The sequence below is a fragment of the Eulemur rufifrons genome, chromosome 2, assembly GCF_041146395.1.
Source record: "Eulemur rufifrons isolate Redbay chromosome 2, OSU_ERuf_1, whole genome shotgun sequence".
NCBI lineage: Eukaryota > Metazoa > Chordata > Mammalia > Primates > Lemuridae > Eulemur > Eulemur rufifrons.
The window spans coordinates 15,919,597-15,944,742 of NC_090984.1; the positions used below are offsets into that span (position 1 = coordinate 15,919,597).

General features: G+C 52.7%; 1 protein-coding gene and 1 non-coding gene across 3 annotated transcripts; both read left to right on the top strand.

Annotated features, from left to right (window-relative positions):
* On the top strand, nt 1-24,429 carry PLIN3 (perilipin 3). 2 transcript variants are annotated; one of them, XM_069497137.1, is made up of 8 exons: nt 1-57; nt 2,235-2,317; nt 2,715-2,913; nt 3,076-3,158; nt 3,832-4,129; nt 20,995-21,194; nt 22,427-22,552; nt 23,433-24,429. In XM_069497137.1, the coding sequence occupies exons 2-8, from the start codon at nt 2,252-2,254 to the stop codon at nt 23,775-23,777; spliced, it is 1,317 nt and encodes a 438-aa protein (XP_069353238.1). In that variant the 5' UTR covers nt 1-57; nt 2,235-2,251; the 3' UTR covers nt 23,778-24,429. The 2 variants fall into 2 exon arrangements, with proteins under 2 accessions (XP_069353238.1, XP_069353239.1); XM_069497138.1 differs by having other exon boundaries at nt 23,436-24,429.
* Nucleotides 23,955-24,067, top strand: LOC138381244 (small nucleolar RNA U85). The gene has a single exon (XR_011233149.1). It is a non-coding gene; the product is annotated as a small nucleolar RNA U85 (small nucleolar RNA).
* Nucleotides 24,430-25,146: the final 717 nt, after the last annotated feature.

Consider the following 25,146-nt stretch of genomic DNA (forward strand, 5'->3'; position numbering starts at 1 on the left):
CTTCGGAGCTGGTCTGGAAGTCGTGGTCGCCGCGCCCCGGATGTCCTGCTGGCCGTGGTAAGAGGCAGGGGCGCCCCGACTGAGCTGGGGAGCGGGGTCCCCAAAGTCCTGGGGCGCCCCAAGGTTGGAGGGAGCGGGGAGGGCCTTTCTCAGGAGAAGAGGGTGCTTTGCTGGGCTCTGCGGCCTGGGGAGGGGTCTCCAGCCCGGGCTGAGCACCCCTTTTCCCCCACAAAAAAATCCAACTTCTCTGCAACGGGCTCAGACTTTCAAACTCTCCTCCCACTTCCTGGGACTTGGCAAAACCCTCTGCAGGCGGGCAGGCTCAGTCCCCTCCCACCCCCACATACTCGCTGCATTTGGAGAAGCGTGCTTGCTTTTGCAAACGCAGTTTGCACGAGAACTTCTTGGCGCTCAGTCCCTCCCTGAGACTTCGGAGACAACGCCCCATGGTTTTGCCACCTGGGGGCTTGTCCTGGCTCCTGTCCCTGCAGCTGATCCTGAGGAGGTCGTGGTCAAATCCCGCCCCCTTCCCTTGGGTGGGTGTGGCCGCGGGGTTGCACATATAGGAAGGCCTGGGACCTCAGCCTCTTGGAATTTTGGAAGTCGCGTCTCACTCAGCGTGCCCCGGCAGCTGCTGGGCGGCTGAGTGTCCCTGGCCTGGAGCGCCCCCCACCTTCGGGCTTTGCTCAATGTCTGAGGTTAGGAAGTGCAGGGGGAGGGTCGCTCCAGCTCCAGCTACCTCTTGCTCTAGCCTCTGGGGCCAGCTGCAGAGGGGTCGCTGACATGTGCAGAGGCCACCCTTGGTTGAGCCCACTCCGGGGGGGATTGGTGGCCAGAGGGGATGAGACCTAAGAGGGGCTTGAGAGAATCGGTTGAGACCGGGACTGGGGTGCCTGGCTGCCTTGCCCCTGCCCAGGTGAGGGGAATGACAGGGTTTCCGCAGTGATCACCGGGAGTTAGGTGTGTCTCCTCGCTTGACCTCCCAGTTGGGGGACCTTTGTAACAAGCAGGAAGCTCATTCCTGGCTGGAGAGGAACGAGCTTCACCCCTTTGTACGGAGAAGCCCGAGTGGGGTGAGATGGTTCTGTTCATTGAGCACCTACTACGTTCCATACCCTGCTAAGCTCCCCCAGTACAGCATGAACTCCAGTCCTCAGGGGCTCTGAGCTAATATGAAAAGGTTATACCCATTTCACAGATGTGGCAAGTGAGGCTCCCAGGGGCTACTTCCTTCCCATGCTCCCACTGCTGGGAAGTTGCAAAGCTGGGGGTTAAAACCAGGCCTGGACTCCTGATCCAGTGCTCCCCAAACACCCTTTGACTGGGTTCTGTTTAGGCAATACCTTTAGTCCCATTGTACAGGTGGGATGACGGAGGCTGGTGGAGAGGGAGCACCTTGCTCAACATTGCATAGCAGGGGCAGAGCTGGGACTCCTGGCTTCCCTCCGAGAATCTGGTCTGATGATGCCGTGGTGCCTGCCTCATCTCACTTGGCCAGGAAAACGGAGCACACACCTGTGGGGGCAGGCATGTTCTCTCCACCTTGTTTCAAAGCCTAACTTTTATTTATTTATTTTTTTGGAGACAGAGTCTCACTTTGTTGCCCAGGCTGGAGTGCCGTGGCATCATCATAGCTCACTGTACTCTCCAACTCCTGGCCTCAAGCGATCCTCCTGCCTCAGCCTCCCGAGTAGCTGGGACCACAGGTGCAGCCACCACACCCAGCTAATTTTTCTATTTTCAGTAGAAACGGGGTCTCGCTCTTGCCCAGGCTGGTCTCAAACTCCTGACCTCAAGCGATCCTCCCGCCTCGGCCTCCCAGAGTGCTGGGATTACAGGTGGCAGTGCAGGTGTGACATCTTCCCCAAAGTGAGGTTTCTGGGGCAAAGGGAAAATAGGTTTTAAAACCTGGCAGCTATTGGCAGATTGCCCTGTACAGAGGTTTTGGATTCGACCTGTTTTCCTGGAGGACGGGCGATACCAGTGAGCCCTTGAGGGGCTGCTTCCAAACCTTGCTCCTCAAGGCGTGGCCCGGGGACAAGCTGTGTCACCATCATCGCCTGGGGGCATGTCAGAAATGCAGAGACAGGTCGGACCCACCCCAGACCTGCTGACTCGGCACCTGCTGTTGGACCGGGTCCACAGGTGACTCCCCCAGTGCCAACGTGGCCTGGCCCCTCCCTCCAGGGAAAAGTCCGGGCACGTTGTATGTTGTCTGTTCCCTCTGTTCACAGAGCCTGCTCCTGAAACCATGTCTGCCAATGGGACAGAGGCCAATGTTGGCGCGCAGGTGAGAGCGGAAGAACCGATGCAGCAGGTGAGGAAGGGCTGGGGCCAGAGGCTGGGGCGGCCCCCTGCCCTGTGACTTCCGCGCGATGAGACTCCGCACGCGGGGAAGCTGGAGGGGCGTGTTACTGAGTGGAGTACGGATCACTCACAAGCGCCCCCGGGTGGGGTGGGAGAAATGGGAATCGCAAAAGCTCTTGGAGGAGGCAGGGACAGGAGGATCACTTGAGCTCAGGAGTTTGAGACCAGCCTGAGCAAGAGCGAGACCCTGTCTCTACTAAAAATAGAAAAATCAGCCAGGTGTGGTGGCTGCACCTGTAGTCCCAGCTACTCGGGAGGCTGCGAGAGCAGAACTGCAGGACACCCCGGGTGTCCAGCCTGGTCCCCACCCTCCCCGGCCCGTCTGAGCTGCCTCTTCCCCGCTGCAGCCGAGCGTGGTGGACCGCGTGGCCAGCATGCCCCTCATCAGCTCCACCTGCGACATGGTGTCGGCCGCCTACACCTCCACCAAGGAGAGCCACCCGCACGTCAAGACCATCTGCGACGCGGCGGAGAAAGGCGTGAAGACCCTGACGGCCGCCGCCGTCAGCGGGGCCCAGCCCATCCTCTCCAAGCTCGAGCCCCAGAGTGAGTGAAGCCCCGAGAGCATCACGTCTCCCCTCCTGGCTGTTTCGGGATGGGTTCTGCCGCACCCCTGGCCCTGTCCCCTGCGAATCAGCGCCGGGTGGCCTTCCTCGGGCTCCCGAGGGGCAGTAGGAGTCAGGCGTCTGGCTGTTCTGTCCCCCGCAGTCGCGTCAGCCAGTGAATACGCCCACCGGGGCCTGGACAAGCTGGAGGAGAACCTGCCCATCCTGCAGCAGCCCTCGGACAAGGTGAGCGATGTCCTCCGGCCCGCTGTCAACTGTAGAACACTTTCGTCAGCCCAGAAGAAACCCTGTCCCCCATTAGCAGTCACTCCCGTCCCCTCCCCCTCCCATAACAACCACAAATTCGCTTCTGTCTCTGTGGCTTTGCCTGTTCTGGGCATTTTGCATAAATGGAATCGTGTGTCAGAGCCTCATTCCTTTTTAAGGCTAAATAATACTCCCCTGTGTGGTGGGCCACGTGGCGTGTGCCTGTTCATCTGTCGGTGAACACTGAGGTGGTGCCCCCTTCTAGGCAGTGGTGACTTGTGCTGCTATAAACGTTTGAGTTCGATGGTGGTGAAATACACAACATGGAATTCACCATCTTAACCCTTTTTTAAGTGCACAGCTCAGGGGCAGTAGGCGCATTCACGTGACTGTGCCGCAGAAACACTCCCAGACAAAGGAACAGAGGCACAGAGAGGTAGAGTGGCTTGCCTGAGGCCGCACAGCTAGGAAGTAGCAAGCCAGGAAGCCAACACAAGCATTCCGGCTGCAGCCATCAAGGTCGTGACCGCAGCTCCAGACTCAGAGTCATCCGGGAGTCCCCCCTTCAGCTTCCTTGGAAGTTGGGGTGCAGCGGACGGGGTGCCGAGGGACAGAGGGAGGACAGCGGTTCTGACTCTGTCCCCTCTTGTAGGTGCTAGCAGATGCCAAGGAACTCGTGTCGTCCAAGGTGTCCGGGGCCCGAGAGATGGTGTCCAACACGGTGTCCAGTGCCAAGGACACGGTGGCCACCCGGATGACAGAGGCGGTGGACATGACCCGAGGCGCGGTGCAGAGCAGCGTGGACAAGACCAAGTCTGTGGTGACCAGTGGTGTCCACTCCGTGGTGGGCTCCAGCGTGGGCCAGATGGTGCTGAGCGGGGTGGACACGGTGCTGGGCAGGTCGGAGCAGTGGGTGGACAACCACCTGCCCATGACGGACGCCGAGCTGGGTGAGTGCAGCCTGCGGGCTTCAGACCCCTCCCTGGGCCTCCCGACTGGGGTCTCTCTCAGATTCATGGGTCTGCCACTCTGTTCCTGCCACCTCCCCTCCAGTCCCCTGTAAGCTCAGGTGCCTGCCCTGGCCCCCCACAGGCTGTCCTCCCTGCAGCAGCCACCAGAGGGCGCCTGTTGAGCACCTGAGTCAGAGCCCCTCCCTCCTCTGCCCACAGCCCTCCATGGCTCCCACCTCCTTCTGGGTCAAAGCCCAAGTCCTCCCTGCATCCCACCAGGCCTTGCACGACTTGCCCCGTCCCCTCCCTGCCCTCCCCTCCTCCCTCTCTTCCCTCCTCACTCTGCTCCAGCCACACGGGCCTCCTCTCTGTGGCTCTAACATGCCAGGCACGGTCCTCCCCCAGGGCCTTTGCATGGGCTGTTTCTTCTACAAGGCTTGTCTGTCCAGCTCAAATGCCACCTCCCCAGCGAGGCCTCTGGTCTCTGCAGTTGCCACCTCCCTCATCCTTATTGTGTCCCGATACCCCCCACTCCACCCTGCTCTGTTTTTTCCCCGCCATCAGTTCCCCAAAGCAGAAGTTTCTGTCTTGGTCACTGCTGTGTCCCTGTGGCTAGCATGGGGCCTGGTGCTGAGCAGGTGCTCAAATCCTTGAATACAATCACTCAGAAACAGCCCCTTCTCTGGCGTCTGCCTCTTCCCCACCCCCGGGCATCTCTTCGTTCATACGAATGTTCGTGGGGCGCGTGCTCTGTGCCGGGCTGTCTTCCAGGTTGTGGGGACATGTCGTGAATGCGGTTCTGCTCTTACAGAACTTCCTGAGTTCAGTGTGCAAAAATCAAGTTAAAGGAAAGAATTTGGGGGGGGGGGAAGGGCAGCTACATTTCTTTTTTTTTTTTAAACTCTGCAATTATTAGTTTATTAGTATCATCCAGAACTCAGATGTTCAATATTCCTCCTGAAATTACATAAACAAATGCAAATGGAAAGAATCCAAGTCAAAATTATATGCCGAAACAGCACTCCATCACAAAAGCGCGTAAAATTACACAACGCTATTTTAAAATACCGGCACTTTTAAGAGGATAATCTCAAAAAACCACAAAATTGCCAAGTTGTTCCCTAACTGCTAAACAGATAAACATAACTTTAGTGAATCAGTTTGGGTTTTGTAAAGAAAAATTAAATTCAAATAAATTGAATAATTTGTATTGAGATGCAAAGTTTAAGTTTTAACTTTCCTCATCAATTTGATTCATAAAGGGACAAATCACAATACAGGAAAATATAACCTATTTTAAAAATGTGGTATCATTTTAAAGGCTGGCCCAATTAATTAAAGATACTCTTAGTGGAGAACCTCAAGTTTCCTGAGCAGTCCATATTTAGATAAATGGGAAAAGACATTTATGGCCAGCACTTTCCTAGTCTTTGCTGGGACTAACATCAACAAAAAACGTAATATGACAGTCTTGTATTTTAAGCTCACACTTCTAGGGATACATTCTCAGGTCTTCTTTAATATGGGAACTGCAAAATATAACTGCCGTAACATGGTAATGGGAGTCAAAGAATAGAGTCCTGGCCGGGCGCAGTGGCTCACGCCTGTAATCCCAGCACTCTGGGAGGCTGAGGCGGGTGGATTGTTTGAGCTCAGGAGTTCGAGACCAGCCTGAGCAAGAGCGAGACCCCGTCTCTACTAAAAATAGAAAGAAATTATATGGACAACTAAATATATATAGAAAAAATTAGCCGGGCATGGTGGCGCATGCCTGTAGTCCCAGCTACTCGGGGGGGCTAAGACAGGACGATCGCTTGAGCCCAGGAGTGTGAGGTTGCTGTGAGCTAGGCTGACGCCACGGCACTCTAGCCTGGGCAACAGAGCGAGACTGTGTCTCAAAAAAAAAAAAAAAAAAAGACAGACTCTGGAAATGTTTTGATTCCAATAATGCCATGCTGTGAGTAGAGTGGTTACCCCTCAATTTGTAAATATAAGTGGGCTATGTGAAATTTATCAACTTCAGTTATAGTTTCAGTTATAGATGAAAACTGTCTCAATTTAACTTTAATTACCCCCATGGTGATATGTAGGGTGTGTAGACAAAAGCTTTTTATCAGGGCCAGCTACATTTCTAAGGAGGCGATGTTTGATTGGAACCGAAAGCATGTGGCCTGTGGGTATTGTGTCACTTGTCCTTTGAGCTTTCAAAGCCGGATTGTCGTGTTTGTATCCAACTCTGAGCTTCCTGGGGAAGAGACCTGGTTGGTCTGTTCCCTGCCGTTCCCCACGTCCCTGGGGGCAGTGTGCTCAAACCGAGTAAGACTCGGCTGTGGGCCTTGGTGCCCAAAGGCGGCAGGGCAGGCTGGGTCTTTTAGGAGGAAGGTATTGATTGAGGACTGGTAGGATTTCAAGAGGGCAGGAAGGGGCCCAGCGCAGTGGCTCACACCTGTAATCCCAGCACTCTGCGAGGCCTAGGAGGAAGGATCGCTTGAGATCAGGAGTTCCAGACCAGCCTGAGCAAGAGCGAGACCCTGTCTCTACTAAAAATAGAAAAATTAGCCCGGCATGGTGGTGGCACCTGTATAGTCCCAGCTCTTTGGGAGGCTGAGGCAGGAGGATCCCTTGAGACCAGGAGTTGGAGGCTGTAGTGAGCTATGATGATGCCACTGCACTACAGCCTGGGTGACAGAGTGAGACCCTGTCTCAAAAATAAATAAGTAAATACAAAGAGAGCAGGAATGACACCCACGGCAGAGAATGGATCCGTCTGACCACCTTTGATTTCCAAGGGTGATCGTCGCCTGCTGAGAATGACATCACTGTGCACGCCGGTGCTTACGGTCCCGGGGAGCTTTGTGGGCGAGGGTGTGTGAGCTGCCGCAGCCATGTGGTAGCGCTAGGTTTGCTCCTTGGGGATCTGGCCAGGCGAGCAGCCGCCTCTCTGTCCTGCCTCTGGTCCCTGGCGCTTACCAAAGGTGTTACGGTGGGGGGTCCTGAGGACAAGCGGAGTGGCACACGGAGAGTCAGAGAATTAAAGTTTATTTGTCGGCGGGCTCAGAGGGGTCTCATCATTAAATTCTGAGCCCCGTCTACCGATATTTTCCACTTTTATTAAGTTGGGGTGGTCCGAAGGGTGGGGTCTCAGGTGGCTAATGCCCACCAGGTTATAGGTTAGTTGATGTGTCAGGTAATAGGTTAATATTATGTTGATGCGCCAGGTAATAGATTTAGTGTTATGTTAATGTGTCAGGTAATAGATTAGTGATGGGCCAGGTGAGAGGTTAGCATTATGCTGATGTGGGTCTTTCCTGAGGGGTGGGGGTCTCAGGTGGCTGCTGTGCCAAGTAATAGATGGGGGTTCTCCTTATCATTCCTCCTTTGATGTCTTTATATGTCTACTGTAGGGCATCATTCTCAGTGGGTGATGGCCTCCTAAGGCCATTATGTGAGCTGTTGTTGTCTGGTCACAGTTGTTTTTATGAATTTTATAATTGTGTTTAGTATGTAGGGGCCTATAGTGACAAAGAGAAGAATAGTTATTAGTGGCCCGGCCAGATGTAGCAGCCGTGAAGTCTATTGTCCTAAGTCAAAACCCCAGGTTTGGGCCGGGCCGGGCGTGGTGGCTCATACCTGTAATCCTAGCACTCTGGGAGGCCGAGGTGGGTGGATCGTTTGAGCTTAGGAGTTTGAGACCAGCCTGAGCAAGAGCGAGACCCCGTCTCTACTAAAAATGGAAAGAAATTATCTGGACAACTAAAAATATATAGAAAAAATTAGCCGGCATGGTGGCGCATGCCTGTAGTCCCAGCTACTCGGGAGGCTGAGGCAGGAGGATCGCTTGAGCCCAGGAGTGTGAGGTTGCTGTGAGCTAGGCTGACGCCACGGCACTCTAGCTCGGGCAACAGAGCAAGACTCTGTCTCAAAAAAAAAAAAGAAAAGAAAGAAAGAAAGAAAGAAAAAGAAACCCCAGTTTTAATTTTTTGTTTTTGAATTTTTTTTTTTTTTTTTTTAGTTTTTTGACTTTTGTGGTTATTGTTTTTGCCTGGTTTATATAGTAGCCGTACTCTTCCCCTAGAAATATATAGGTTCCGTCTTTTTAGCAGTGAGTAGGTCTAAGGCCCGTCTATTTTGTAAGGTTATTGTTGTTAGTGAGTTTAGTTGACTCTGGAGGGACAGTAGGGAATCTGTTATTTGTTTTACGTTTTTATTTAGTTCTTGGGACAATTTGTGGTAGATGTATAGGGATGTTTTAGGCCTCCTATTTCTGTTTTTATCCCGGTAGCAATTCCTCCCCCTATGAGGATCAGTGCTAGTAAGGCCTGTCTTTTCCGGGTGTTTGGGTGGGGTTTAGTGTAGTTTCCAGTTGTTGGGTTTCAAAGACAGAAACATCTGGGGTGAGGAAGACCTGGGTGGAGGTCCCGGTCCAGTTTCCTGGGAGGCAGAGGTAGGCAGTGTCTCCACAAAGAAAGAATATGCCATCCCGGGAGCAGGTGGCGGTGGCATTGCTGGGTAAGGTTTGGTTATTTGTGTAGAGTTTACCCGGTATGAATCCCACTATTTTATTTTTTCTTGTGTTAGTAATGCAAGTGATATTTAGGTAGGAAGTTATGGCTAAGCGGACATTGCATGCTACTGGGCCCACCAGGGATGTTTTGTTTGGGCCTGGGATCAAGATGCTGGAGTCCAGCCTGGAGGCACAGGGACCCCAGTATAGACTCGTTTCTGGAGGGGTAAACAGACCCAACATGAAGCATGGTTGGGCAGGGCCTGGAGGGCCAGGCTGAGGAACCGGGTTATTAGGGAGAGGGTTCCAGGGATTCAGGGATCTTTCCTATGCCTGTAAGATCTGGCCTCTTGTAAGTTGGCTCTGTTACTGAGGCGATCTTAATTAGCTGAGCCTTTGTGTCTCCAAGCTGTTTTATTCTAGCCCGGTCTTGGACTCCTCCCCCATCAGACATCCCCCAGTGGGTGCAGTAAGGCCAACAAGCTGGTTTGCCTTCTGGGGCCCTACATATTCGAACCTCGCCTGTAATGGTACCAGTCCAGTGCTTCTTTCCCCCGCTGTGGCACACCTGAGCCTGACTGTAACATGTCCTTGGCATGTAGGTGCTGACTGTGAAACCTCCCGTGGTCCAGAAGTCTTGAGTAATCCCGTTAGTGGAGGGAATCTAAGTCCTAGCATAAGCCTCAGGGCAGGGTTTCTCTGCCATTGTTGTTAGGGTGAGTGGCCCAACCAGGAGGAGGGTAGGGACTGAGGCAGGAGTAGACATCCTGTAATGAGCCAAAATGCCACAGTTAGAGACGCCCTCTGCAGTCTAGTCGTCTCCTGGAGCTACTGAGAAGCATCTAATTCCCAGGAAGGTCACTACAACCCCACTGAGGGTCAGGGCCAGTGGTCCCATTTACTCCTGTTCAGTCCCGGGTGTAGCTGTCTTCGCTGGCAGACGCTTACGCTGGATCTTCAGCGGGTTCCGCTGGTCCTGATGTGCAGCCCAGAGATCAGTTTCCTTGTCTGGTTCGGCCTTTTTCACCCAGGAGTGGTGGATCCACAGAGTGACACCTGCAACTTTAACAACAGTGGGAGTAACTAGTGTCACAGTACGGGGACCCTTCCAGGTGGGCACTAGGGGTGTTCTTTTCCAGTCCTTTACCCAGACTAGATCCCCAGGTTGGTGGCGGTGGACAGGGAGACCCAGGGCGATTAGGGGTTTTTTCTAGGACGGTGTGGTGGATATGGCGTATAGTTTTGGCTAAGGCTTGGAGGTGTGTGTTTATATTCAATTTCCCTAGTTGTCTAATGTCTCCCCTTAACTGCTTGATGAGTGGGGAAGGTCTACCGAACAAGATTTAAATTTTTTTTTTTTTTTTGGAGACAGAGTCTCACTCTCTTGCCTGGGCTAGAGTGCTGTGGCGTCAGCCTAGCTCACAGCAACCTCAAACTCCTGGGCTCAAGCGATCCTCCTGCCTCAGCCTCCCGAGTAGCTGGGACTACAGGCATGCGCCACTATGCCCGGCTAATTTTTTCTATATATATTTTTAGTTGTCCAGATAATTTCTTTCTATTTTTTAGTAGAGACAGGGTCTCGCTCTTACTCAGACTGGTCTCAAACTCCTGACCTCGAGCGATCCTCCTGCCTTGGCCTCCCAGTGTGCTAGGATTACAGGTGTGAGCCACCGTGCCCGGCCGTAATTGTGTTTTTTGGCATAGTTTTGCTAGAGTGGTTTTGAGGGTCTGGTTTATGTGCTCTACTTTCCCTGAGCTCTGTGGCCTGTAGGCTGTATGTAGTTTCCATTTGATGCCTAGTGTCTTGGTAAGGGTTTGCATGACGTCCGCAGTGAAGCTTGGTCCATTGTCACTGCCAAAGGAGAATGGTAGACCGTACCTGGGGATGATTTTTTTTTTTTTTTAATTTTATTTTTTATTTAATTTTATTTTTTTTTTGAGACAGAGTCTCACTTTGTTGCCCAGGCTAGAGTGAGTGCCGTGGTGTCAGCCTAGCTCACAGCAACCTCAAACTCCTGAGCTCAAGCGATCCTCCTGTCTCAGCCTCCCAAGTAGTTGGGACTACAGGCATGCACCACCATGCCTGGCTAATTTTTTTTTCTATATATATTTTTCAACTGTCCATATAATTTCTATCTATTTTTTTTTTTTAGTAGAGATGGGGTCTCGCTCTTGCTCAGGCTGGTCTCGAACTCCTGAGCTCAAACGATCCGCCCACCTCGGCCTCCCAGAGTGCTAGAATTACAGGCGTGAGCCACCGCGCCTGGCCGATGATTTATTTTTAAATAGAAACTTTGTCATTTCCCTGGCCTTTTCCGTCCGGCTAGGGACTGTCTCCACCCAGTCTGAGAAGGTGCATATCACTACCAGCAGGTATTTACAGCCCCAACATGGTTTTACCACTGTGAAATCCACTTCCACATCCTGGAACGGAGAGGTTCTGGTGCACTGAATTCCTGAGGCGAGTCTCGGCCTGGCCGCTGCATTGTTTTTAGCGCAGGTCTGGCAGCAGGCGCTGACTGCTGCCGCGATGGACGGAAGTCTGGCGATGTAGTAGAACCGGGCGAGTAGCTCCGTGAGGGCCGTTTTCCCAAAGTGAGTCAGGTTATGATGTCGGGAGACAGTAGAGTATGCTAATTTATTGGGGATAAAGATGTTATGGTTCTGTAGGTGCCACCACCCATCTGCGTCCTTCTTGGCCTTTTCCTGCTCTGCCCACTGGTTCTCTTCCGGAGTATATTTTGGTTCTTTGGGCCATTTGGGTGCCAACAAGATTTGGCATTGGGTTGGAGTGTTGTCCTCTGAACATTTTCGGGTGGCTGCATTTTTGGCTGCTTGGTCTGCCAGGCGATTGCCAGTGGCAATTGGATCTGTGTCCTTTTGGTGCCCCTGAGAGTGGATGACTGCAACTTTTTTTTTTTTTTTTTTTTTGAGACAGAGTCTCACTTTGTTGCCCAGGCTAGAGTGAGTGCCGTGGGGTCAGCCTAGCTCACAGCAACCTCAAACTCCTGGGCTCAAGGGATCCTCCTGTCTCAGCCTCCTGAGTAGCTGGGACTACAGGCATGTGCCACCATGCCTGGCTAATTTTTTCTATATGTATTTTTTAGCTGTCCATATAATTTCTTTCTATTTTTAGTAGAGATGGGGTCTCGCTCTTGCTCAGGCTGGTCTCAAACTCCTGAGCTCAAACGATCCGCCCACCTTGGCCTCCCAGAGTGCTAGGATTACAGGCGTGAGCCACCGCGCCTGGACTGCAACTTTTTTTGGTTTCCAGATTGCCTCCAGCAGTTGGCGGGTTTCATCCCTATTTTTGATCTCCTTTCCACCTGCAGTCAGCAGTCCTCTCTCCCTGTGTATTGCCCTGTGGATATGTACTGTGGCAAAGGCATATTTAGAGTCCGTGTATATGTTTGCCTTCTTATCCCGGGCATGCCTGAGGACTTGGATGAGGGCCCATAGGTCCGCCCTTTCTGCCGACCACCCTTGGGCAAAGGAGCTGACATGACCACGTCAACTGTGGTGACTGCAAAGCCCGCCAGTCGTTTCCCATTCTGGATAAAACGGCTGCCATCTGCGTAGACTTCTAAGTCTGGTGCCGGTAGAGAACTATCTTTCAGCTCTGCCCGGCTGGCATAGACCTCCTCAACCGCCTTGGTGCAGTCATGGTCTGGGGGCCCTGGCTTGGTGGGTAGGAGGGTGGCAGGATTCAAGGTCCGCGCAGTCTCCAGGGTGACCCGTGGATTTTCGCATAGCGGTCCTTGGTATTGCGCTAACTGGTTGCTTGAGAGCCGCCGGTGCCCTGAGGTGTCCATTAGAGATATGACTGTATGAGGGACTCGCACACAGAGCTTCTGTCCCAGTGCGAGTTTGTCTGCTTCCTTGACTAGCAGGACGGTGGCCGCCAGTGTGCGGAGGCCAGGTGGCCATCCTGCCGCTACCGGATCCAATTCTTTTGACAAGTAAGCCGCTGGTCTCTGCCAGGGGCCCACAGTTTGAGTCAAAACCCCCAGAGCCACTTGTTTCTTCTCGTGTACAGACAGGTTAAAGTCTTCGGTGAGGCCCGGGAGCCCTAGTGCGGGGGCTAAGTCTTTTGTTTCCTGGAAAGCCCTTTCCTGACTCTCGGCCCATTCCAGTTCTTTGTTTTCAGGCCTGCGTAGGGCCTCGTACAGAGGCTTGGCCTTTAGGGAGAAACCTGGGATTTAGATGCAGCAGAGTCCTGCCGCGCCGAGGAATTCCCTGAGTTGTCTCCGTCTGGTCGGCCTGGGAATTGCACAGATGGTGTGTTTCTGCTCACGTCCCAGTGTCTGGCGCCCCTGAGTGACGTGGAAACCGAGGTACTTCACCTGTTGCCTGCAGACCTGTGCCTTTTCCCAGGAGCCCTTGTACCCTTTGTCAGTGAGCAGTTGGAGCAGGCACCGGGTTCCCCGTCGACAGCCTTCCCTGGTCGGGCTCGCTAGAAGGAGGCCATCGACGTACTGTAGAAGTGCGCAGTGGTTTCTTCTCGCGGAAAGGAGCTGAGGTCAGTGGCTAGGGCCTCCCCGAACAGAGTTGGTGAATTTCTAAATCCCTGTGGTAGCTGCACCCAGGTCAGCTGGGTTCTCCTTCCAGTCTGAGGATCCTCCCACTTGAAGGCGAACAGGGCTGGCTCTTCGGAGCGGAGCGAGCCGCATGCAGAAGAAGCATCCTTTACGTCCAGGCAGAACCAGGCAGCCTCAGGAGGAATGAGGCCCGGAGGGTGTGTGGGTTTGGTACCACTGGGTGGAGAGTCACTGTGGCCTCATTAATCAGTCGCAGGTCTTGGACCAACCGGTATCCACCTGCATTGGGCTTTTTGACTGGCAGGAGGGGAGTGTTCCATGGGGACTGGCGCTCCTCCAAAATCCCCTCCCGCTTAAGCCTATCGATGTGTTCCTGAATTCCCTCTCGAGCCTCCTTGGGGATGGGGTACTGTCGTCTCCTGGTCGGTTGGGCGCTCGGTTTCATCTCGATCACGAGGGGTGCATGCTGGTGTGCAAGACCGGGGGGGTTGTCCTCGCCCACACCAACGGAAAGTCCTGCCGGAAGTCAGGCAGGTTTTGTTTTTCTTTCTTTTATTTTATTTCTTTTTTTCTTTCTTTCTTTTTTTTTTTTTTTTTGAGACAGAGTCTCACTCTGTTGCCCAGGCTAGAGTGAGTGCTGTGGCGTCAGCCTAGCTCACAGCAACCTCAAACTCCTGAGCTCAAGGGATCCTCCTGTCTCAGCCTCCCGAGTAGCTGGGACTACAGGCATGCACCACCATGCCCGGCTAATTTTTTTTTCTATATATATTTTTAGCTGTTCATATAATTTCTTTCTATTTTTAGTAGAGATGGGGTCTCGCTCTTGCTCAGGCTGGTCTCGAACTCCCGAACTCAAACGATCGGCCTGCCTCGGCCTCCCAGAGCGCTAAGATTATAGGCGTGAGTCACCACGCCCATCCTTGTTTTGTTTTTCTTTGGCTTCATCGTATAGCTTCCATTCCGATTCCCGGGCCAGGGTGACCGCCATTGTGAGAGTCTCTAGGGCACTGAGCATGAGGCTCGTGGTCTGGGCTTCTCACCTTCATGAGGAAGGTGATCTGGGCTTCTAGTTTGCTCAGGAGTTCGCGACCTAGGAGGGGCACGGGGCAGTCCGGTATGTATAGGAATTCATGTCGTATCTGGTGGCCCCCCCATCTGGCATATTCAGCATTGGCAGAAGGGCTGAGCTACTCGAGTTCCAGTGGCTCCCACAAGGGTGGTTTCCCGCTTTGTAAGTGGAGCCACCGGGGTTGTTACCACCCAATGTTCTGCCCCAGTGTCCACCATGAATGTTATCGGTCGTCCCCCACTTCCATTACCACCATAGGCTCCCGGGGGCCAAGAGTCAGGGAACCCGGTCGGTCCTATTCTGAGTTGGCCCCAGTGAGATCGATGAGGCCCTGGGTCTCCGGCTCCTGCTGGAAGCCCCTGGGCAGGTTCCTGTTTGGCGGGTAGTTTCTTTTGTTGGGGCATTCATGCTTCCAGTGACCAAACTCCTTACAATAGGCGCACTGGTCAGGCTTCAGGGTCCCTCGTCTCCTGGGTCCTCCGTCCCATGGTGGGCCAGCTCTCTTGGCTGGGTCAGGTCTTCCGAGGGCAGCGGCCAGGAGAGCGGCTTTCTGTTTTATTTTTTTGTCATTCTCCCTCTGGGCTGGCCGGTGTCAGTTAACATAGACCTGGGCCACTTCCATCGGCTGCATGATGTTCATTCCTATAGTGATCAGAGCAACTTTGTTCATGTTGGTTGGTTTTCTGGCTGCCCCCCGGACCCCGTGGAGGAGAGCTTCCCGATACCTTCTGAGTGTCTTGCGTCCGCTCGGGGAGTTGAAATTCCAATCCGGGTTGGTCTCAGGTGCTGCTCTCAGTGCCCACGGCTCCACGTCCAAGGGCCCTGCTGGAGCCTGGTCCTGGAGCCACCTCCGGGTCCCAGCTATAATCCGGTGTCGTTCTTCCGTGTTAAAAAGGGTCAGAAGGAGCTGGCGGCAGTCTTCCCAAGTGGGACGGTGGTTCTGAAAGATGAATTCTAGGAGGTCAATGAGGGCCTGAGGTTTTTCGGAGTAAGGCGGGGTGTGGTGCTTCCAGTTCAGAAGGTCAGTGGTGGAGAAGGGCTGGTAGTACAGGACTGGCTGTACTTCCTGGCTGAACGGGCCCATCGTCTGGACCCAGCGCCCATCGGACCTGGCACCTCACACAGGGCCATCTGGAGGGTTGACATTGGGGCCTGATCTGACTGTAGCCGGCGGGTGATGGGAGTGTCGGCACCTGGTTGGTCTGGAACTGGCAGTGGGGTGTCTGGTGGATTCGGGGGCACTTCAGGAGGTGTCACGGTAGGGCTGTGGGTGGCGGTGGTGGTTCCTCTTCAGGAGCTTCCTGATAGATAGGTTTGGACAGTTTGGAGTCTCTCGTCCTTTGGGCCACAAAAATCCTGCTCTGTCCCATATTAGTACAGAATCGGGCCCAAGGGGGCAGGGTCTGAGCAATCTCTAGCCGTGAATCTATGTAAGGGAATTGGTCGGGGTGGCCGGGAGTCCTGGTCACGATTCTCCAAACTGCTCGCACGGTGGGGAGGTCTAAGGTTCCTGTTCCGGGCCAGTCGATCCCGAATGTGGGCCATTCGTGTTCACAGAGGGCCCCAAGTCTGCTGGGACTCAGTGTGACGCCGTAATCTCCCGTGACAGCCTTCTTGAAGTTCTGTAACATGCATTTAAGGACTGTAGGTTTAGACTCTATGCTACCCACCCTAGACCCTGGAGTGGTATCGCAGCTTAACAGACAAAGGGGGCGGTTCTCTCAGGGTCCGCCTGGCTGCGTCCCTCTCGGGAATTTAGGCACGTCTCGGTGAAGGTGTGCCCGTATAAACCCCGGGCCTGGTCGCTCCTTTTAGGGAAGTGAGTCACCGTTATGCCATACAACACCACTGCGGAACCGCAGGTGAGGACCCACTCAGATTCCGTAGCCGTAGCCGTGGAACCACCAACAGTCACTCTTCACTCACTCACTCAGACAGGCAGGGGTCACACACTCCCACCCTGGGCATTCCCTGCGCCCAGGAGGTGATCAAGCTCCTCTTCCGTCGTCTGACGGGCCTGACTCGGACGGTCCCAGGACCTTACCTGGTCCAATGCCTCTAGACCTGATTTGACTTGTCCATCCCTCCGGCGTGTCCAAGCGAGTTCGGGACCCCGCAGCCGGCGGGAGCTCCCGAGGAGCGAAGATATTCCGCAAAGTGGCGGTTGGTGCTGGTTCGCTTCTGTCGCCGAGGTCCCGCCAGTTGCTGTGCCCCTCCCCAACCGGTGGCTTCTAGGGGCCAGCAGGGTCAGTTTTCCCAGTCAGGGAACCAAGTTGTTACAGCGAGTGTTAGAGCGGGTGGTCCCCAGGACGAACCGAGCGGCACACGGGGAGTCGGAGGATCAAGGTTATTTGCGGGCGGGCTCAGAGGAGAGCCACCAAATTCTGAGCCCCGTCTACCCGATATTTTCCACTTTTATTAAGTTGGGGTGGTCTGAGGGCTGGGGTCTCAGGTGACTAGTGCCCGCCAGGTAATAGGTTAGTCGATGTGTCAGGTGATAGGTTAGTATTATGCTGATGCACCAGGTAATAGGGTTAGTGTTATGTTAATGTGGGTCTTTCATGAGGGGTGGCGGTCTCAGGTGGCTGTTAAGTCAAGTAATAAATAAAACTTTTCCTTATTGTGGGCATAGTCCTTGGCTGGGCGCGGTGGCTCACGCCTGTAATCCTCGCACTCTAGGAGGCCGAGACAGGTGGATCGTTTGAGGTCAGGAGTTCAAGACCAGCCTGAGCAAGAGCGAGACCCCGTCTCTACTAAAAATAGAAAGAAATTATATGGACAGCTAAAAATATATATAGAAAAAAATTAGCTGGGCATGGTGGCGCATGCCTGTAGTCCCAGCTACTCGGGAGGCTGAGGCAGTAGGATCGCTTGAGCCCAGGAGTTTGAGGTTGCTGTGAGCTAGGCTGACGCCACGGCACTCTAGCCCGGGCAACAGAGTGAGACTCTGTCTCAACAACAACAACAACAAAAAAGGGCACAGCCCTTTCTGCAGGGCCCTGCCGGCTTGCCCAGGCTTGCCAGGACTCTGCCAGCCGTCCTTGGCCTAAATGACAAAGCTGCTTTCACTTCTGAGAGCGGAGCTCCTGGGTTCCCAGAAGGCCCTGGAGGAGTGCTGGGTTTCAACAGGGTGGCTTTAAAGTGTGGTCAGTTTTGTGTTCATTTTTGCAAACCTACCTTTGGTGGGGCAGTGGGGAAGAATCCATTTTTCTCGAAACATAGGTGTAAGGTTGTTTTGGAGTGGCCGGAGCCAGAGAAAGAAAGACGAGCAGAGTTGAAAGGGATAAGTAAAGAGGCTTTATTGGAGCGCTCCCGGGTGGGAGTAACGAGTCCCAAGAGAGGGACCCGGGCAAGATTTTCGGGTCCCGGCGGGGGGGGGGGGGGGTGGGGAGAGAGAGAGAGACAGACAGACACAGACCAACCCGAGAAGTCGCATCGCCCAGAAGTCTGAGTGGGTTTATATATGTTTTTAGGGATGGGGGTAGGGGTTTCTTTGGCAGGAAGATTTATGGCGGGGAGAGCAAGGAATTGTCCCTTGCAGTTTTAGGGCGGGTATTGAGAAATAGGCAGGGCCGGTGGTATGTGTGGACTCCAGGAACTGAGACTGCTATCAGGGTAACCATCCAGGTGTGGTCGTCCTTTAACTCAGCTGGGCCTTGCAGGGATTGTCCTTGGCAGGTCGTGGGCTTCTTCTTTTTCCATTAGGGAGGGGAGGGGTGCCCGCCACCAGCCTTACAATAGGCTTTTATTTTTGCTGTCTGTAAATATCCCAAGTGCTTATTTTTGGGGGTTCAGGTTTTTTTTTTTTCCTTTGGAGACAGAGTCTCACTCCGTCACCCTGGCTGGAGTGCAGTGGCGCAATCATAGCTTACTATGGCCTGGAACACCTGGGTGCCAGCGATCCTCCTGCCTCAGCCTCTTGAGTAGCTGGGACTACAGGTACACCCCACCATGCCTGGCTAATTTGTAGTTTTTCTACAGACAGGGGGGTCTCGCTGTGTTGCCCAGGCTGGTCTTCAACTCCTGGCCTCAAATGACTCTCCCATCTCTGCCTCCCAAAGTGCTTGGATTACGAGCATGAGCCACTACGCCCATCCTATGTTCAACTTTTTCAATGTCAGTGTGCAAAGATTCTTCCACGACATCCCCTCCCCCAGCAGACTGTATTAGACTCTACAGCCTGCAGGCCAAATCTGGCCCACCACTTGATTGTGTAAATAAAGTTTTATTGGCACACAGCCACACCCACTTGTGTATATATGATCTATGGCTGCTTCTATGCTCCACAGCAGAGTCGAGTAGTCGAGAGATGGTATACCCTGCAAAACTGAAAGCGTCTGCTATATGGCCTGAACAAAAAGTTTGCCCCTAGAACATGATGTATTCTTCTAGAATTTTGTAATGTTTATAGAAACAACTAACTTCCCCAAAGGAAGGCTTGCCTTGACTGAGCAATGCGTCCAGTACTCCACTTGTGGTATTTTGTTGTTTCATTGATGGCTGTGTTTCGTTTCTGGAGTGATACCTGACCCAGAATGAGATGCATAAATATATGACTAAACTTCAGATCTCACTTAATCATGAGAACAAGCCCACTTTTCCTGCCTGGCTAAAGCATCCTCTTGCATTATCTTGGACATATACTCGCGCTTCCTACTATTTGTTTTGTTGTTTTTTTTTGTTGAGACAGAGTCTCACTCTGTTTCCCGGGCTAGAGTGCTGTGGTGTCAGTCTAGCTCACAGCAACCTTAAACTCCTGGGCTCAAGCAATCCTTCTGCCTCAGCCTCCCAAGTAGCTGGGACTACAGGCATGCGCCACCATGCCCGGCTAATTTTTTCTATATATAGTTTTAGTTGTCCAGATAATTTCTATTTTTAGTAGAGACAGGGTCTCGCTCTTGCTCAGGTTGGTCTCGAACACCTGACCTCGAACAGTCCGCCCCCCTCGGCCTCCCAGAGTGCTAGGATTACAGGCGTGAGCCACTACGCCCAGCCCCTACTATTTATTTCACATTCTTCTTCTTGTTCTGTTTTTTTTTTTTTTTTTTTTTGAGACAGGGTCTTGCTATGTTGCTCAGGCTGGTCTGGAACTCCTGGGCTCAAGCCATCCTCCTGCTTCAGCCTCCCCAGTACCTGGGATGACAGGCATGCGCCACCACCCTGGCTTGATATCTTCTTTAAATTGACTTTTCTGGATACTTTTAGAGACCTTGTCACTACTATAAATGGAAAACTGTAGTGTCTGCTATAAGTAGATAATACACAGATAGTTGAACATTCATTTGTGTACCTGTCTGGGTACAAGGTAGTCCAAATACCACCCTTGAGGCAGCTCTGACTGGGGTGGTGTTACAACAGGGGAAACTGAGGCATACTGGCACAATCACTTCCCTATAGACCAGGGAATGGCAAACATTTTCTTTTTTTTTTTTCTGAAAAAAGGTCTCACTCTGTCACCCAGGCTGGAGTGCAGTGGGGTCATTAAAGCTCACTGCAATCTCCAACGCCTGGTCTCAAGCGATCCTCCTGCCTTGGCCTCCGCAAGTGCTGGGATGACAGGCGTTAGGCACTAATATAAGATCAGCCAACCTTTTTCTATAAAGAAGTGGGTAATGAGCCCCTCATGCCTGTCATCCCAGCACTTTGGGAGGCTGAAGCAGGAGGATCGTTTGAGCCCAGGAGTTCGAGGCTACAGTGAGTGATGATTGTACTACTGCATGCAGCCTGGGCAACAGAGCGAGACCCTGTCTATAAACAAACAAAAACAGCTATAGACAATACCAACATAGAGTCATGCCTTGCTTAACGACACGGGTATGTTCTGAGAAATACATCATTAAGTGATTCCGTCATTGTGGGAACATCATCCAGTGTGCTTATACAGACCTAGACGGTATAGCTGCTATACACCCAGGCTGTGTGGTGTAGCCTCTTGCTCCTGGGCTACACACTTGCACGGCGTGGTGTTACTGTACTCAATACTGTAGGCAACTGTAACATGATGCCAAAAATTTGTGTATCTGAACATACCTCAACAGAGTATAAGTACAGGAAAGCCGGGCACGGTGGCTCATGCCTGTCATCCCAGCACTCTGGGAGGCCGAGGTGGGAGGATCGCTTGAGGTCAGGAGTTCGAGACCAGCCGGAGCAAGAGCGAGACCCCGTCTCTACTGAAAGTAGAAAAATTAGCTGTGCATGGCAGCCAGAGTCTATAGTCCCAGATATTCAGGAGGCTGAGGCAGGAGGATCACTTGAGCCCAGGAGTTGGAGGTTGCAGTGAGCTGTGATGACGCCACTGCACTCTACTCAGGGTGACAGAGTGAGTCTGAAAAAAAAAAAAAAAAGGTACAGGAAAAATACAGTGTTATAATCTTACGGGACCACCGTATAGGCGATCATATATGTGATCTGTCATTGACCGAAATGTCATTAGCAGGACTGTGTAATATACCTGTACGGTTGCATTCACGGGTCACACGAAACTGGAGGCGAGACAGATCTGGACCGAGGCCCGTCGTTTGAGACCCTCACACCAGTCTAAGGCCCCTGAATCCCTTGAGGTTCAGTTCCCTCCTCCCCATTTTGCAGATGGGGAAACTGAGGCAGGAATCTTTTTCCTCCCAGGCCTTAGCGGCATTTGAGCAGCACCGGGGTAGAAACTTGGGCGGCGCGATCCCAGTCACTGTCCGCATCAGGTGAGCCCCAGCCGCGCGTGTCCCGGCCTTCACGGAGACTGTCCCCTTCCTCCCCGCAGCCCGCATTGCCACGTCCCTGGAGGGCTTCGACATCGCGTCGGTGCAGCAGCAGCGGCAGGAGCAGAGCTACTTCGTGCGCCTGGGCTCCCTCTCGGACAGGCTGCGCCAGCACGCCTACGAGCACTCGCTGGGCAAGCTGCGGCTCTCCAAGCAGAGGGCCCAGGAGGCCCTGCTGCAGCTGTCGCAGGCCCTCAGCCTGGTGAGGCCCTCGGAGGGGGGCTTAGGGGACCCCTGGGCGGCCCGTCCCTCACCGTTCCACAGGCCAGCCGGGCAGGTCCACGTGGGCCCATCTCTGGTCGTGCACTGGTTTCTCAGGCTGCCATACGAAATCCAACTCTCCTGGCAGCTTAGACAGCACACGTTTATTGCCTCACGTTTCTGGAGGCTGGAAGTCCAAGGTCAAGGTGTCCTTTTGAGGCCTCTGTCCTTGGTTTGCAGACGGCAGCCTTCTCCCTGTGTCTGCATATGGTCGTCCCTCTGCGCATGTCTGTGTCCGAACCTCCTCTTACTATTTTTTTGGGGTTAGAGTCTTTTTGGATTAGAGCCCACCCTAATGGTTTCATTGTACCTTAATGACATTTTTGTTTTTATTTTTATTTATATTAATTTTTTTTAGGAGATGGGGTCTCTGTTGCCCAGGCTGGGGTGCAGTGCGTCACAGCTCACTTGTAGCCTCCAACTCCTGGGCTCAAGCAAACCTCCTGCCTCAGCCTCCTGAGTAGCTGGGACTTTGGGCACACTGTTAGTGACCTTTATAAAGACTATCTCCAACCGGGTGCCGTGACTCACATCTAACCTCAGCACTTTGGAAGGCAGAGGCAGAAGGATCATTCGAGGCCAGGAGTTCGAGACCAGCCTGGGCAACACAGCAAGACCCCGTCTCTACAAAAAATAGAAAACTTAGCCAGGTGTGGTGGCTGCACCTCTCACTAAGCATCATGTCCTCAAGGTCCATCCACCTTGTAGCCTGTGTCCAAATCTCCTTCCTTTTTAAGGCTGAGTAATATTCTATTCTATTGCAATCCCTCTTTAAACCTCTGCTATGGTGGGTGCATCTGCTCGTGTCCCCTGGGCCATAGCCAGTCACGTGGCCAGACGCGGTGGCGGCCAGGGGAGGAGAAATAGACCAAATGGGAGAAGCTACAGAGAATGCGCTGCTGGTTTCTTCGCACCGACCACCCAGAGCATGAGGGAGTCGATTAAACCGAAGCGCACGGAGCCCACCGCCCCCCCAGCCATGGAAACCCTGTATGAAAATGACACCCTCCCCTGCTCCCCGTCCCAGACCGTCTCACGAGTCAGATGACAGTGTCCTGGGCGCCCTCTGCGATCCCCCCTCCCCAGGGCTGTGAGCGATGTCGTGGGCTCTGCTGGCTGCGGCGAAGCGCTGTCCGGATGCTCTTTCTCTCAGTCCTCTCTCCTCTGTTCCAGATGGAAACTGTCAAGCAGGGGGTGGATCAGAAGCTGGTGGAAGGTCAGCAGAAGCTGCACCAGATGTGGCTCAGCTGGAACCAGAAGCAGGTCCAGGGCACGGAGAAGGACCCAACCAAGCCAGAGGTATCTGCTGCAGGGGTGGCCTGGGGTTCTTGGGGCCCCTGATGTCACCCTCCATACCTCTGCCTCAGAGGCCCACCTGCCTGGGATGTTTTCTCAGCCTTTCCTCCCAGTAACTGCTTTCACGATGTGATGACACCTCCTCGAGGAAGCCCGCCTTGATTTCTGCTCTGAGGTGTGGTTGTGGCTTCTGAATTGGAGGATATTTGATAGTGACATGACTCAGCCTGCTAAGTGCTAAACTGTGTCTCGGTGACCTGCAGTCTCAAATTTTTTATGCCGCAATCCCAGAGTACCCTCTAATCCTCCATTTTCACCCTCTGGGGTCCTAGCGGCAGCTTCCTGCTAGTGTTCTCTGGCTTCTCTGCTCTCTGCCAAGCGTTGGCCTCTCGTGCTGTGTGCTGACGGGTTTTGCCACCTGTACCGCCCGGGCACTAAAGCTCCCCCGACATCCACGCCTGACACCATCCTCACATCTCGTTCTGACCGACCGATACTCCTTCGGTCTCCTGTCTGCACTATCGCTGGCGCTTCTCAGCTTACCCTCTGCGGGCCGCGGTTTCCCCATCTGGAGTCAGGATGTAGGACCTTCTGTAGAGTGGCTAAGATTAAATGGGTTCCAGCTACTCCGGAGGCTGAGGCAGGAGGATCGCTGGAGCCCAGGAGTTCGAGGCTGCAGTGAGCTATTATGACACCACTGTACTCCAGCCTGAGCCACAGAGCGAGACCCTGTCTCAAAAACAAAACAAAAAAAACGACACACAGAGCCAGTATTGTGAACCACTGCATTGGAGTTTTGCCTGTGGAACTTTCCCCAAGATTATATCTATTGCCCCACCGGAAACGAATGGTTCTGATCAGCCCCACCCATCTCTCTTCTCAGCAGGTCGAGTCCCGGGCGCTCACCATGTTCCGCGACATTGCCCGGCAGCTGCAGGCCACCTGTGTCTCCCTGGGGTCCAGCATCCAGGGACTGCCCACCAACGTGAAGGACCAGGTGCAGCACGCCCGCCGCCAGGTGGAAGACCTCCAAGCCACCTTTTCCGGCGTCCATTCCTTCCAGGACCTGTCCAGCAGCGTCCTGACCCAGAGCCGAGAGCAGGTCGCCAAGGCCCGAGAGGCCCTCGACCATGTGGTTGAGTATGTGGCCCAGAACACACCCATCATGTGGCTTGTGGGACCTTTTGCCCCCGGAGTCACTGAGAAAGCCCCAGAAGAGAAGAAGTAGAGAGAGAGGAAAGGGTCTTGGGGGGGGGCTCTGTTCCGCTCTGGGGGGCCGGCAGCAGTAGTATATTCCTCATTTTAAACCAACTTTTTCTAAGCGCTCCTCCTAGTTCATCTTAGCTGCCAACTTGGGAAACTGAGGCTCTCAAAACCGGGATGTTGCATTTGCCATAGGGCAGACCAACAAATTTTTCTATTTTTGAGCTACCTCTTTTTAATAGGGGTGACTCCTCCAATTGCCAGGGAGAAATCATGGCAGCTGGAGTGAAAGCGTAGGAACAGCAAAGCAAAGCAAAGCAAAGCAACAAAACACTGGGACGTCACCCAGCCGACCAGTCTCTTACCCCTCTGAGCTGGAAGCAAGCTTGTGCGAAGCCTCACCCCATCGGTCAGTAGCGAGATAAATATTTTTTCTGGATGGTTCCAAAAAAAAATTTTTTTTTCCTTCCTAAAAATCACAGATGTAGTTGATATAGTCCACTTCCTTTTCTGTGCCAAGGTCTCTGAGTATCAGCCTTTATAGCTAATGGACTTGAACTTCTGGTCTGAGAAGTGGGGCCTCCCAGGGATGGGGTGCCTGCTAAGAGAAGATTCATTCTAGAGCAGAAATGTGCTGAGGCCTGTCTGGTGTTCATTATTGCCTTAATAAATTTTACCTGCAGCAACATACAGGCTGTGTGTCTTGTGTGTGTGTGTGTATATATATGTGTGTGTCTGTGTCTTGTGTCTGTGTGTGTATCTGTGTGTGTCTGTGTGTGTATATATGTGTGTGTGTCTGTGTCTTGTGTCTGTGTGTATATGTGTGTGTCTGCGTGTATGTGTGTGTGTCTTAGTCCATTCCTGCTGCTATAACAAAAGCACCGAACTCACATGTCTCTTTCACCTTAGGAGCCGGGAGAATTATTTTTCAAGTTGCATATAACTCACCCACAGCAAACAATAAAAAAATAACAAATTTTTCATTAAATTAGGATCATTTTGTTTTCCAAATTTTTATTCTATTTTGATAATAAAACACCGTGGCCCCAAGGGAAAAAAAATTTTTTTTTTAGTGTGGCCACCGATAGGGGTTAAAATATTTATTGTCGGTATATCAGTAAGCCATTTACTGATAATTGTGTGATACTATCTCCTGCAACTTTGCTAACTTGTTTTAAGCAATTTATTTCTCTTAATAGCTTAGTTCTAACATAGATCTTTTGCAGAAATTTAAAGGGTTTTAAAGCAAACAAGATTATGCAACAGAGACCCTATGTAGCTGGCAGAGCGTAAAATATTCACTCTCTAGCCGTTTACAAAAAAGGCTCCAGGGACCACTGCGCTGTACTTCATCTTACTGCTCAGACTTAAGTGTTCCTACCAGTATGTGAGAG

Excerpts from the sequence above, each read along its gene's own strand:
- PLIN3 (XM_069497137.1), top strand. The coding sequence starts at position 2,252 with ATGTCTGCCAATGGGACAGAGGCCAATGTTGGCGCGCAGGTGAGAGCG. Across the intron at positions 2,318-2,714 it reads CGGAAGAACCGATGCAGCAG|CCGAGCGTGGTGGACCGCGT; the intron begins GTGAGGAAGGGC and ends TCCCCGCTGCAG. Across the intron at positions 4,130-20,994 it reads CATGACGGACGCCGAGCTGG|CCCGCATTGCCACGTCCCTG; the intron begins GTGAGTGCAGCC and ends TCCTCCCCGCAG.